Below are 13,006 nucleotides of genomic sequence, written 5' to 3' on the forward strand. Positions count from 1 at the left end.
CTTGACTGACTAAAACTGTATTACAATAATGACATACGGAAAAATAAAATGATTTTAATTTGAATGTTAGTAGTATAATATAGTTTTAGTCAGACAAGTAAAAATTATTCACTTGTCTGACTAAAACTATATTGTACTACTGACATTCAATTTAAAATCAATTTGTTTTTGTTTCTGTAAAAATAGACAAAAAATAATTCGAACTTGGATATCAGTAGTAGAGTACATTTTTAGTCAGACAAGTACATATTAAAAGATTCTTGAATTTTTATGACATAAATAGTAAAAGGTGTTGGTGTGCCAAATCGTATTAAATTTTTTTTGTAACTACTACTGTATAAGTAGTAAAAACCAATCTAAGTCAGACATAAATAAATTATATTATATTCTCATAATTTTATTAAAAAAAATTAGTAAAAGTACTTCTGTAAGTCGATTTTTTAAATTCTCGTAAGAAAAAAGTAAATCGTAAATCGTAAGACAAAAAAAAGAATTTAACAATAAAAGGGAAAGGAACAATTATAAAAAAAGAGGGAAAAGAAATAAAAGAAGACTGTTTATATTTTCATAAAGCCATACTTTTCATTATTTGATAGTCAAGAGTTAGACTACACATTTACTTTTCTAAAAATCTTTCATTTGCCTTATTCTGAATATTACATACTTCTGCACTAACTCTCATTCAGGCAACTTTGTTTTTTTTGCGATTATTTTCAATGAAAAGTGTTTTTTCTTCAATTATTTTACATAAAAGAAAACATCTGTCCATTCTTTTATCAATACAAGTCTACATTACTTATAATCCTATTTATATTTAGTAAATTTTTTTTTTAAATTCTCTCACATATTCTTCTTTACAAATTTCTCGAATATTTTTTTCTTTTATACATTTTTATATCACATGTGCAATTTATAATTCATTTATAATGTTTTATTCTCATTCTTCATACGAATTAGATTTTTTTGACAAACAAATTTCTTGAATATAAAAAGCGGAAATTAGTTGCAATTTTGTTTTAATTCACGTTTTCACGAATTTAAATAACATTGCACTATATATTTATTTTAGTTTATTGAGTTTTATCCTAATTTTTCTTGCATTGTGTCTCATTAATGAGATTTTGTTTGCAAATGTAAAAAATGTCTTAGAAAACGTGTTAAGAAGTTTTATGAGAAAGTAAAATTTTATTTGATATTTTTTTGAAGGGGAGTTTTTTTTAAAGGTGTTAAAATTTATTAGTCGGTTTGTTCTTTTTTTTATCGTGAATCGTGATATATAGTGATTTTTATAAAAACAGTTTTATATTGTTCACTATTTTAATTAACTATAGAGATATTTTCTTTTGAGGGGGGATTGCGGTTACCACGTTTTTTTTTTTTTTTTTTTTTTTTTTTTGAAGAATCACAGTTGTAATAGCATTTTATTCAGCGACGAATCAAAAACATTTTTCTTTATTTTTCCTTTTTCTTTTCACTTCTCAGAATTTAAATCACACTTTCGTTTCCAGGACTCAAGTTTTTGATGTTTCCTTCCGCCAACTAGCAGGTGGAGGAATACTGCGATCGACTTGATTTAATGGAGTTCGACTACGGCAACATTTCCGACATGTAAGTCGCCAAAAAGCCAGTCTAAAGTCAGCCGAATAAAAGGCATAAATGAACGGATTAATAGCCGAATTAATCCAACCTGAAATTTTGCAGAAAAGAAATTATTAAAATTTTTAAAAATACAAGAAAATTAAAATTAATTCAAAATATTTGAGTTCATTTTTATTTAGCCAAATTTTTATTTAGCAAAAATCTGTTAAACACAATTTATTCTGTGAGATGAAAATTATGAAACTAAATTAAAATTCTGTAAAATACAAATTTTTATTTTAAAAATTATAGTTTTAAAAAAAACTTCTTTAGAAAAAATTATTTAGGATGTGGAAAGTTTTGCAAAAATTCGAGAAATGATAGATAAACAAAAATTAAAAATTAAAAAATTATTACATTGATTAAATAATTTTGAATATCACTCGAAAACTTTTACTCAAAATTCTCTAGAAAATTCTAACTTTCACTAAAAAAATTGTACCTTTCACTTACACACAAAAAATTTTTACTTTCACTATAACAATTTTTATTTTCAAGTAATAAATTTTCACTTTCACTAAAAAAAATATCACTTTCATTATAAAATTTCTACTTTCAATTTTTATTAATAAAATTGTCTCATCCATTAAATTCTTACTTTCACTTTCTCTAAAAAAATTATAATTTTCACATTCACTTAAAAAATTTTCACTTTCATTAAAAAAAAATTCTCACTTTCACTACAAAAATTTACAAAAGCACTTAAAAACGTTCAATCAAAATTCCCTAAAAAATTATTACTTTTACTTTCACTAAAAAAAAAATTGTACTTTCCACTTTCACACAAAAAATTTTCACTTTCATTAAAAAAATTTGTACTTTCACTATAATAATTTTTATTTCCACATAATAAATTTTCACTTTCACTAAAAAAATATCACTTTCATTATAAAATTTCTACTTTCAATTTTTATTAATAAAATTTTCTCATCCATTAAATTCTTACTTTCACTTTCTCTAAAAAAATTGTAATTTTCACTTACACTCAAAAAATTTTGACTTTCATTAAAAAAAATTCTCACATTCATTAAAAAATTTCCAAAATCACTAAAAAACATTTAATCAAAATTCCCTATAAAATTCTTACTTTTACTTTCACACAAAGAATTTTCACTTTCAATGAAAAAATTCTCACTTTCATTATAATAATTTTTATTTTCACGTAATAAATTTTCACTTTCACTAAAAAAATTGTAATTTTCACTTTCCCTTAAAAAAATTTGACTTTCATTAAAAAAAATTCTCACATTCACTAAAAAATTTCCAATATCACTCAAAATTCTCTAGAAAATTCTTACTTTCACTTTCTCTAAAAAAAATGTAAATTTCACTTTTACTCAAAAAATTTTCACTTTCATTAAAAAAATTCTTACTTTTACCATAATAATTTTTATTTTCGCGTAATAAATTTTTACTTTCACTAAAAAAAATATCACTTTTAATATAAAATTTCTACTTTCAATTTTTATTAATAAAATTTTCTCATCCATTAAATTCTTACTTTCACTTTCTCTAAAAAAATTGTAATTTCCACTTTTACTCAAAAAATTTTGACTTTCATTAAAAAAAATTCTCACATTCACTAAAAAAATTCCAAAATTACTCAAAAACATTTAATAAAAATTTCCTATAAAATTCTTACTTTTACTTTCACTAAAAAAAATTCTACCTTCCACTTTTACACAAAAAATTTTCACTTTCATTAAAAAACATTCTCACATTCAATAAATAATTTTCAATATCACTCAAAATTTTCTAGAAAATTCTTACTTTCACTTTCTCTAAAAACAATTAAATTTCACTTTTTCTCAAAAAGTTTTTACTCTCAATAGAAAAATTCTCACTTTCACTACAAATATTTTGATTTTCACTCAATAAATTTTCACTTTCACTGAAAAAATTTTTACTTATAAAAAAAATTCTCACTTTTACTTTGACTTGAATATTTTGATTTAACTGAAAAAATTCCCCTTATCACTCAAAGAATATTCACTTTGACTCAAATTATTTTCACTTTTACTTAGAAATTTTTTAATTTTGAAATGATTATGAAAATATTTTTTTGAGTGTCAGTATTTGTTACTGAAATTTAAAGTGAAAATGTTTTTTTGAGTGACAGTATTTGTTGCTGAAATTGAAAGTGAAAACATTTTTAGTGAATGTGAAAATCAAAAATTTTAAAAGAAATGAAAAGTAAAAGTTTTTTTTAATGATAGTGAAAGTTTCATGAAAAACTGAAAATACAGTAAAAAAATAGTTAAAATATAATTATAATACAAAAAATAAAATTGGAAAAATTTTTTTTTTGATGGGAAAATTTTGAGATAATTGTAAAAAATTTGCACTTTACCCAACCACGTGAGAGCCTGCATGAGAAGGTCTGGCGGCTCCATAGGTAAAAAAGGAGTGATTAGATAAAGAATGAAGAATGGGAGCCAACATGCAACAAAGCCCCCAACAACCACCGCTAAAGTACCAGCGGTCTTCGTTTCCCTCGCCACCCTGTTGATACAGCTATGATGATGGGTACGAATTGTTCCAAACTTCCGACAAGTCGTTGATATCTCATTTTGACTCGGTGCTTTATCGCACGAGTCACTTGTACCTTCTGAAGTCGTATTTCCATCTGATTTCTTCTTTTTTATTATACTTTTCGTTCTTTCACTCTGAAAATAACGGAAAATAATTACAATTTTCTCGAAATTACAAAAAAAAAATAATTAATGAAAAATAAACAAAATTATTATTAATATAATATAAATAAGTTATTATTGATTTTATGATTTTAATAATTTTTTCAACCAGTTTGACATTTATTTAGTTTTTCTGTGAGAGAGATCTTCTTCTTTTTTATCTTTCTATTTAGTGTGAGTTCGGTTTAATTGAAAAATAAATTGAAATAATTAAACACCTAATTTTTATTTGCTTTCTTTATTATTAAATTAAAAAGAAAATATATTTTGAATTCCGAAAGAAAATTAAGACCCCCCAATAATATATAAAAAATTAAAAACTCAAATATGAATTTTTTTCAATAAAATTTGCAGTTATTCCCGTTTAAAAATTTCCATACCTTGTTTTTGTCGATAAATTCTTTTCTGTTCACATAACCGATATTTGATTTTTCTAACTAAAAAAATATCGTAGATATATAGGTAAACAGGGAAAAAAAGCCATCAATGTCGTAACATTTTAGGAATTATCTTTCGAAACCGTTAAGCACGATACGATGATAAATGTTTTTCGACCTTCAATAGCGTTTTATGGAATTGCCATTTTCTACGGTTTGACAAGAAAGCAACAATTTTTTTTTTTTATAAACTTTTTATAGCAGTTAACACGTTTTGTATTGCAATTTCCCGTTTAAAATGCATAAATCATTTTCTTTTTACTCTACATAAATGTGATAAATAGTTTATAATTCACATAAATAATAAATGTTCTATTTAGAATACAGAATGAAATTTTGGACAAAAGAATAAAAAATTGTTAAAGAAGTAAAGTGTTTTGTTTTGAATTCATTAGAATTTTTTTATATTCTATTTAGAACTTTTTAAAAATTTATTAATTTATTAAAAAGAATTAGATTTATTTAATTAATTTAATTAATAATTCATTCATTTAAGTGAAATTTAATTACTTCTCACCGGCAAGACTAAATTAATTGTTCTTATTAAAAAATAAGTAGTAAGTGAAATTTTTAGTCAGCCTTATTTATAATTTTTGTCATTTAGTTTTAAGTAGTAAAATCAATATTAAATCAAACGATTTCTTTGAATTTGAATTTAAGTAGTATAAGTCAAAATTAAGTCAGACAAGACTAATTTAATTTTTCCTATTAAAATATAAAAAGTAAGTGCAATTTTTAGTCATGCTTATTTTTGTCATTTATTTCCAAGTATTAAAATCAATATTAATTCAAACGATTTATTTGAATTTGAATTTAAGTAGTATAAGTCAAAATTAAGTCAGACAGGACTAATTTAATTTTTCGTATTAAAAAAATAAGTAGTAAGTGCAATGTTCAGTCAGGCAAATTTATAACTCTTGAAATTTTAATTTAAGTAGTAAAATCAATATTGCAAATCAAACGATTTCTTTGAATTTAAGTAGTAAAAGTCAAAATTAAGTCAGACAAGACTAATTTAATTTTTCTTATTAAAAAATAAGTAGTAAGTGAAATGTTTAGTCAGACTTATTTATAACTTTTGTCATTTAGTTTCAAGTAGTAAAATAATATTAAATAAAACGATTTCTTTGAATTTGAATTTAAGTAGTATAAGTCAAAATTAAGTCAGACAGGACTAATTTAATTTTTCGTATTAAAAAAATAAGTAGTAAGTGCAATGTTCAGTCAGGCAAATTTATAACTCTTGAAATTTTAATTTAAGTAGTAAAATCAATATTGCAAATCAAACGATTTCTTTGAATTTAAGTAGTAAAAGTCAAAATTAAGTCAGACAAGACTAATTTAATTTTTCTTATTAAAAAATAAGTAGTAAGTTAAATGTTTAGTCAGACTTATTTATAACTTTTGTCATTTAGTTTCAAGTAGTAAAATCAATATTAAATAAAACGATTTCTTTGAATTTGAATTTAAGGAGTATAAGTCAAAATTAAGTCAGACAAGACTAATTTATTTTTTCCTATTAAAAAATTAAAAGTAAGCGCAATTTTTAGTCAAGCTTATTTATAATTTTTGTCATTTAGTTCTAAGTAGTAAAATCAATATTAAATCAAACGATTTCTTTGAATTTGAATTTAAGTAGTATAAATCAAAATCAAGTCAGACAAGACTAATTTAATTTTTCCTATTAAAAAATAAAAAGTAAGTAGTAACAATTTTTTAAGTAAATCAAAACTTACTATATTCTTTTTAAGTTACATAAAAGTGGTAGAGAAAAATTTTAGTCAGACGCAATGACTTTAATTATTTTTATTCTCAGTTTTTTTTCAAACTATAGTGAAAATATTAGTACACAGTCAGAGAAAATTGTCATTTTATCAGTAGTAGAAGGCTGTTTAAGTCAGGCAAATAATTTTAAATTATAAATTTATTTATAAATATAGTTTATATTTTATTTTTTATAGTTTATACATTCAGTAGTATGGTAAATTTTTGATCAGTCAGAGCGCAAACGCGAGTATCTAATTTAACTATAAGTAGTATAGGTCAATAATTAGTCCAACAGGACATTTTAAATTTTTAGTTTACCGAAATTTGGTAAAAAATTATTCTAATTTGATTTTTAGTAGTTAAATAAATATAAAGTGAAGCAAATTTGTTTTCAAAAATTTTTTAAATTAAAAATTGCATTTTATAGTTTTTTTCAATTCTTCATGTATAAATGCATTAAATTTCATGCTGAGTAGAAAGATAAATAAATAAAAGCAATGTCGAGAATAAAATTTGAAAAATTGACTCTAATTATTTTCAATTGTTATTGGTCCATTTTGCATTAATTTAAGGAAAGTGCACTCATTTTCTCAATGTGGACAATAATTAAGCCAAATGGAAATTACGAATATGACCGAAATATACTAATTTTGGTCATTCGTAATTTCAGTTATTGTCTTGGATATTCACACAGTTATTAGTGGTATATGAATTTTCCATTAAGGCGCTCGATATTACTGTCATGCATATTCTTGATTTTCTGCTATTATTGGATACACACATCAAAATGTCTATTCATGAACCCTTGTTCTATTGTCGAATCGATAAAGAACTATCTCCCATCTTCACAATCAATTAGAGAATTTTAATTATTCATTTCTAATCAGTTGCACTAAACATAAAAATTAAAAAATTCTACGTATACTTCAGTTTTTAGGGAAAAAAATAAAAAAGACAAAATATTTTTTGAATTTAATTACTTAAATTCCTTTTTTTTCATTTTATATTTATATGCAAACAAATTTTGCTCTAAATAGATTTTTAAATTTAAAAAAAATGTAATAAAAATTCTTTAAAATATATTGTTTCACTCGTTTATATTAAACAAATAAAGAAGTGAAAAAATAGTAAAATAAAAATGGATAAAAAATGTAAAGTTTCGGATTAAAAAAGTTTCATAATTCAAGTAATTTAAAAAATATCTTGAAAATAGAAAGCAACATTGAAAATATTAAAATTAAAAATACTTGAATACTTTAAAAAATGCTTATTTAAAATTTAAATATTTCAAATAATATAGAAAAATGTAAAGTTCAATTTTAAATTCAGAAAATACTTCAATATGAAAAAAAGAAGCTAACAAAAATAAAATATAGTTAAAAGATTTTCAAAAACAATTTTTAATATTAAAACAAACAAATGTGAGGTTTAAAATATTTTTTAATTTTATAAAATACTTGATACTGTCACTGCGCGTCAATTGTTCTATATAAAACGCGATGATATTGTTTCAAGAGAATATTTTTAATTAAAATTTTTCATTCCAAGTGGAATTTATCGAAAGAAATTTCAAATATTTTTAAATTGACGCGAACCCAGTCTCTCTAACTATATAAGTAAATAAGTGCAAATTCATGTCAAAGTAGTTGAAAAAATTAAAAATAATTATTTATTGCAATTTTTTTTTTGCAATTTTATTACTTTTTTCCTACTTTATTATTTTACTTAGTATTATTTTTTTAATTGTTTTTTTTCCTCTTTTATTATTTACTTTTTTTATTATTTTCTTCAATTTCTTCCTATTTTATTATTTAAATAAATTAAACTAAAAACTATTAATAAAATAAGAAAAAGTAGTAAGTAAAAAAAAAAATTTGAGTTTTTTCTATTAGTTTATTTATTTTAGGAATTTTTGTTGTTTTTTTATTTTTGTAAATGTTATGGGATTTTTTTCTCTCTTACCAAAAGTGGCCGTCGACGGCGAAAATTGTCGCTCTCAGTTGCTTCCAAATTTCTGTGTCTTCCAGCGATAACACAGGAAATCCGGGCGTAAACGTAGAGCATGACCAGCATGGGAAGAAAAAAGGAGCCCATTGCTGAGAATATTACGTACGATGAGTCCATGTTATATGAACATTTTGTGCTATCACGATTTGTTGCCTGTGGAAAGCAACCTAATAATGGTGGACTTGTTATGGCCCCGGCCACAAACCAAACAACAATGATCATCAATGCCGCCAGTCTTTTACTTCTTCGTCGTCTACTGTAGATTAAAGGCTGCGTCACAGCCAAATACCTAAAATTTTTAAAAGCAATTAAAAAAGAAAAAAAAGAAATTAATAACTTTTCTCAAAAAATTTTTATTTGAAATATTTTTATTATTTAAGACTAAAATTGATCAAAATTTTTGGCATCAATTTGATCTAATTTAATACTTTTAACTTTTAAGAAAACTGTGTTTGTATTATTTTCCATTATTTTCTATTGTTTACTTTAACATCAAACTGTTAATTTTAATTTTCTTTCATTTTGTACTTTATTCTACAATTTTTTTAATTTATTGAATTTAATTAAATATTTACTAATATTATTGACAAATTTTCAAAGAATCTTTGTTTAAAATATTTTTCAGATGGAAACATTCAACTTTGGGTATTTTTTGAAAATAAGTTTGAAAATCAATTGAAAATGTATTGATTTTTAGTTTTCTATAAACAAATTGAAAATTTATTTTTAATTAATGTCAGAGAAAAATTTAAACTGTATTTTTAATTTGTGACAGAGAAAAATTTAAACTGTATTTTTCATCTTTTGCAAAAAAAAAAAATATAAAATACTTTTTTATTATTTTTTGCAAATTAATTTAAAAAATATATATTTTTATTTCGTAAACTTATTTAAAAACAGTTTTAAACTCTTCGAATAATAATTCGAAGCAATTTTTAAACTCTTTAAATAAACTTTAAAATTTTTTTTTAGACATTTCAAACAATTTTTACACTCTTCAAATAAATTTGAATCAAGTTTAAAAATTTTTGAACAAATTAAAAAAACCCTTTTAAACAAATTTAAAGTAAAAAAAGTATTTTATTTAAATTAAAAAATGTAACTAAAAATTATACAAATAATAAAAAACTATTCAAATAATAAAGAAATATTCAAATTTGTTATTTTAATTTTAAAGGAAGGAAAAAATTTTGTTTTCAAATTCTATTTCAAATAAAAAATAGTGAATTAAAAAAAATATATTTAAGTTTGAAAAGAAATAAAAAAATATAATTGCGTTTTGCTTTCAGATATTAAGTAGGAGTCTGCCGACGGACTTCGAATTATCCTGTTACTATTTTTTCAAGTCAATCATCGATCGGTGAGTTTTAATTTTTTTTTAACAATAATAACAATAATAATTTTACAAATTCAAAAAAATTGTCAATAAAGTAGTTTAAAAATTATCCGTAAAGTAGTTTAAAAAATTATCTGCAAAATAGTTGAGAAATTTAAAGTATAATTCAAAATTTTCTCTCGCACCCTCATCATAGAGGGTAAACAGTGAGAAAAAAAAATTTGAAACTATAAAATTCTTTATGGTGAAAGCTTTTGAGAGGTGAAATTTAAAAATGAATGCCGCATATATATTGCCCGGTTTTCTTTCTTTTTTCACCTTTATAACATGTAATATTTGACGGAATTTATTTACACGAGGTGTTCAAACAATTTCCAATAGAGGAAGCGCTTTTTCTCGTTATATCGTTATCGACACGTGCTAGAATTGTAAACACAGATCCCTTTTAGTTACCTATCTATAGATATGGCACACAAGGACAGGATACTGGCAGTACATAGGAGAACATCCAACGAGACCCAAGCTATGCAAAGAATCTCCCCCAGTTCCCAGGATCCACCGTTTAACTATAAAAGAAAAATATTTTGCATTAAAGACCCAAAAAAAAACAGCAGCGCAAATTGCAAAATATTATTGTTTTCTTTTTGAGAGAACAAAAATTTTTTACATCAATTTGATTAATTATTAAATATTATAAATTAATCCAATATTTGTAAATTAAAGTTTTTATTCGGATTTTAATTTATTTTGCTCTAATTCTTAGATTAAATATTTCTGTTAGCAAATTCTCTGCATTCATTTGTTTGTTTTGAAAATTAATTTTTGTGGGTTATTGTCATTTTTTTTTTAATGTCAAAGAAACTAAAAATACTCGTTTTATTCACTTCACAAAATTGACAAAAATTCCATTCCATTTTTTTATTTTCCTGAATTTTTCCTAATTTTCATCAAAAATATTTACTTTTTTCTTATGCTGCTAATAAATTGAATTCCTGCTACGAATTTTATTATTCATGAAAGAATTTAAAATATACATAAAAAATAATTTAATTCTTTCCAAGAATTTTATAAAATTTTTTAAATAATTTGATGCAAATTCTAATTTAAATAATTGTAATGATGACAATTTTTATTATTCATGAAAAGAATTAAATTCTTACAAACATTTTTACAAACCATTTTTTAAATAATTGAATTCTATTTGGAAATTTTATAAAAATAGTAGATATTGAAAATCATTGAATTGCGAAAAGTTTTTAAAGATAATTAAATTTTACAAAGAATTATATTAAAAAATTTGTCAATAATTGAATGTCTGTGGGGAATTTTATTAAATTTTTTTGAAAATAATTGAATTCCTAAAAAACATTTTATTATTTATGAAAATAATTGATTTCTTGCGAACGATTTATTAGAATTTTTTAAAATAATGGAATTTTCAAGAAGAAATTTATTATTTTTAAAAATAATTGAATTTTTGTGATGAATATTGTTATTTATGAAAATATTTGAATTTTGAAAAGAATTTTATTAAAAAAATACCTAAAAATAATTGAATTTTCGGAAGTAATTTTCTTATTTATTGACACAATTGAATTCTTTCGAAAAATTTTGTGTAAATAATAGAATTCATCAAAAAAATGTTATTAAAATTTAAAAAAATAATTGAATTATTTCAAAAAAGTTTAATTAAAATTGTACTTAAAACAATTACTTTCTTTCGAATAATTTTATTAAATTTTCAAAAATAATTATTCAATCCTTGCAAACAATATTAAAAAAACATTTTTTTTTAATTAATTGGTTTTTTCGAGGAATTAAAATTAAGTTTTAAAGAATATATACATTTTTTAAACAATTTCTGTAAAATTGTATTAAAAATAATTTAAATCCTGCTATGCATTTTATAAATTTATGAAAATAATTGAATAGTTGCTAGGAATTTTATTATAATTCTCAAAAATAATTGAATTACAGAGAAGAATTTTATTAATTTTGAAAATAATTGAATTATTGCCGAAAAGTTTATTAAAATGTTTAAAAATAATTGAATTTCTGTGAAAAATTTTATTATTTTTGAAAATAATTGAATTCTTCACAAGAATTTTTTGAACATTGTTTTGAATAATTAATTTTTTCCAAATATAATAAATATAATGAAAATTTTATTAGTTTAAATAATTGAATTCTTGTGGAAAACTTTATTTGTGAAAATAACAGAATTTTTCGATTATTAATTTAAAATTTTAATAAAAATAATTGAAATTCTTCGATGAGTTTCATTATTTATGAAAATAATTAAATTCATGCTATTATTAAATAAAATGAAATAGATATTATGAAATATAATTCTTATTAAGAAATTTTTTGGTACCTATATTTATTTACTTAATATTCAAATAGGCGTAAAAAGAAAATTATGTGATTAATAATTAATTAATTATTAGTTATATTTATAGTTTAATATCGTATTTATTATTTAATAAATTAATATTTACAATTATTTATTATAGTATAGTAATGAATAAGTGATTAAGTACAAATATTTATTATGCAATAAAATATAAAAACTATTAAGTAAAATCTTTTAATTACAAAATACTTTTTCCATATAAATAAGTATTTTGAGAAAAGTAGCCAATTTCAATTTTTGGCTCTTTTCCAACTTGAACATAATTAATTTAGTAGCAGAGAAGTTTTGCTACAATGTATTTAATTAGATTTCAAAATTGCAAATTTAAAATTAACTCTACAAAAAAAGGTTCACTTTTAAAACAATAATTAAATTTACTTGAAAAAAGTAATTATTGTAAAGAATTTTGTACTATTAATAAATTAATTAGTTAAACATTGTTAATAGAATAGAAGATTGGTAAAATTATTAAATTTGGCATTACTGACAGAAAAAAAATATTCAAAACGCTAATAACAATTTTTATAACTGAAGAAAAATTAAGAGATATTTAACCAAAAGGTGAAAAATGTAAAAATCGATCAAAAGAATTTTTATTAAATAAAAAGAAAATAGGTAATTAACTAAAAAAGGAAATAATGTGAAAATCTATCTAAATGTATGAATTTAATTTCTATAATTCCCTATTGCTTAATCAGATTTGAAAAAAAGAACG

At 21.7% G+C, this 13,006-nt stretch overlaps 1 protein-coding gene across 3 annotated transcripts in view; it reads right to left on the minus strand.

The window, feature by feature from the left end:
* Nucleotides 1-560: 560 nt before the first annotated feature.
* LOC122507755 (octopamine receptor 1-like) overlaps nt 561-13,006 on the minus strand; it is a 197,374-nt gene continuing 184,928 nt past the window's right edge. For all 3 annotated transcript variants that reach the window (XM_043620634.1, XM_043620632.1, XM_043620633.1), the window contains 4 exons: nt 10,332-10,444; nt 8,498-8,831; nt 3,989-4,304; nt 561-1,687 (listed from right to left, as the gene is read on the minus strand). In XM_043620634.1, the coding sequence (XP_043476569.1) occupies nt 1,512-1,687; nt 3,989-4,304; nt 8,498-8,831; nt 10,332-10,444 (939 nt within the window). In that variant the 3' untranslated portion in view covers nt 561-1,511. The remainder of the gene's footprint in view (nt 1,688-3,988; nt 4,305-8,497; nt 8,832-10,331; nt 10,445-13,006) is intronic.

This window comes from Leptopilina heterotoma, unplaced genomic scaffold (assembly GCF_015476425.1).
Source record: "Leptopilina heterotoma isolate Lh14 unplaced genomic scaffold, ASM1547642v1 Lhet_51, whole genome shotgun sequence".
Taxonomy (NCBI): Eukaryota; Metazoa; Arthropoda; class Insecta; order Hymenoptera; family Figitidae; genus Leptopilina; species Leptopilina heterotoma.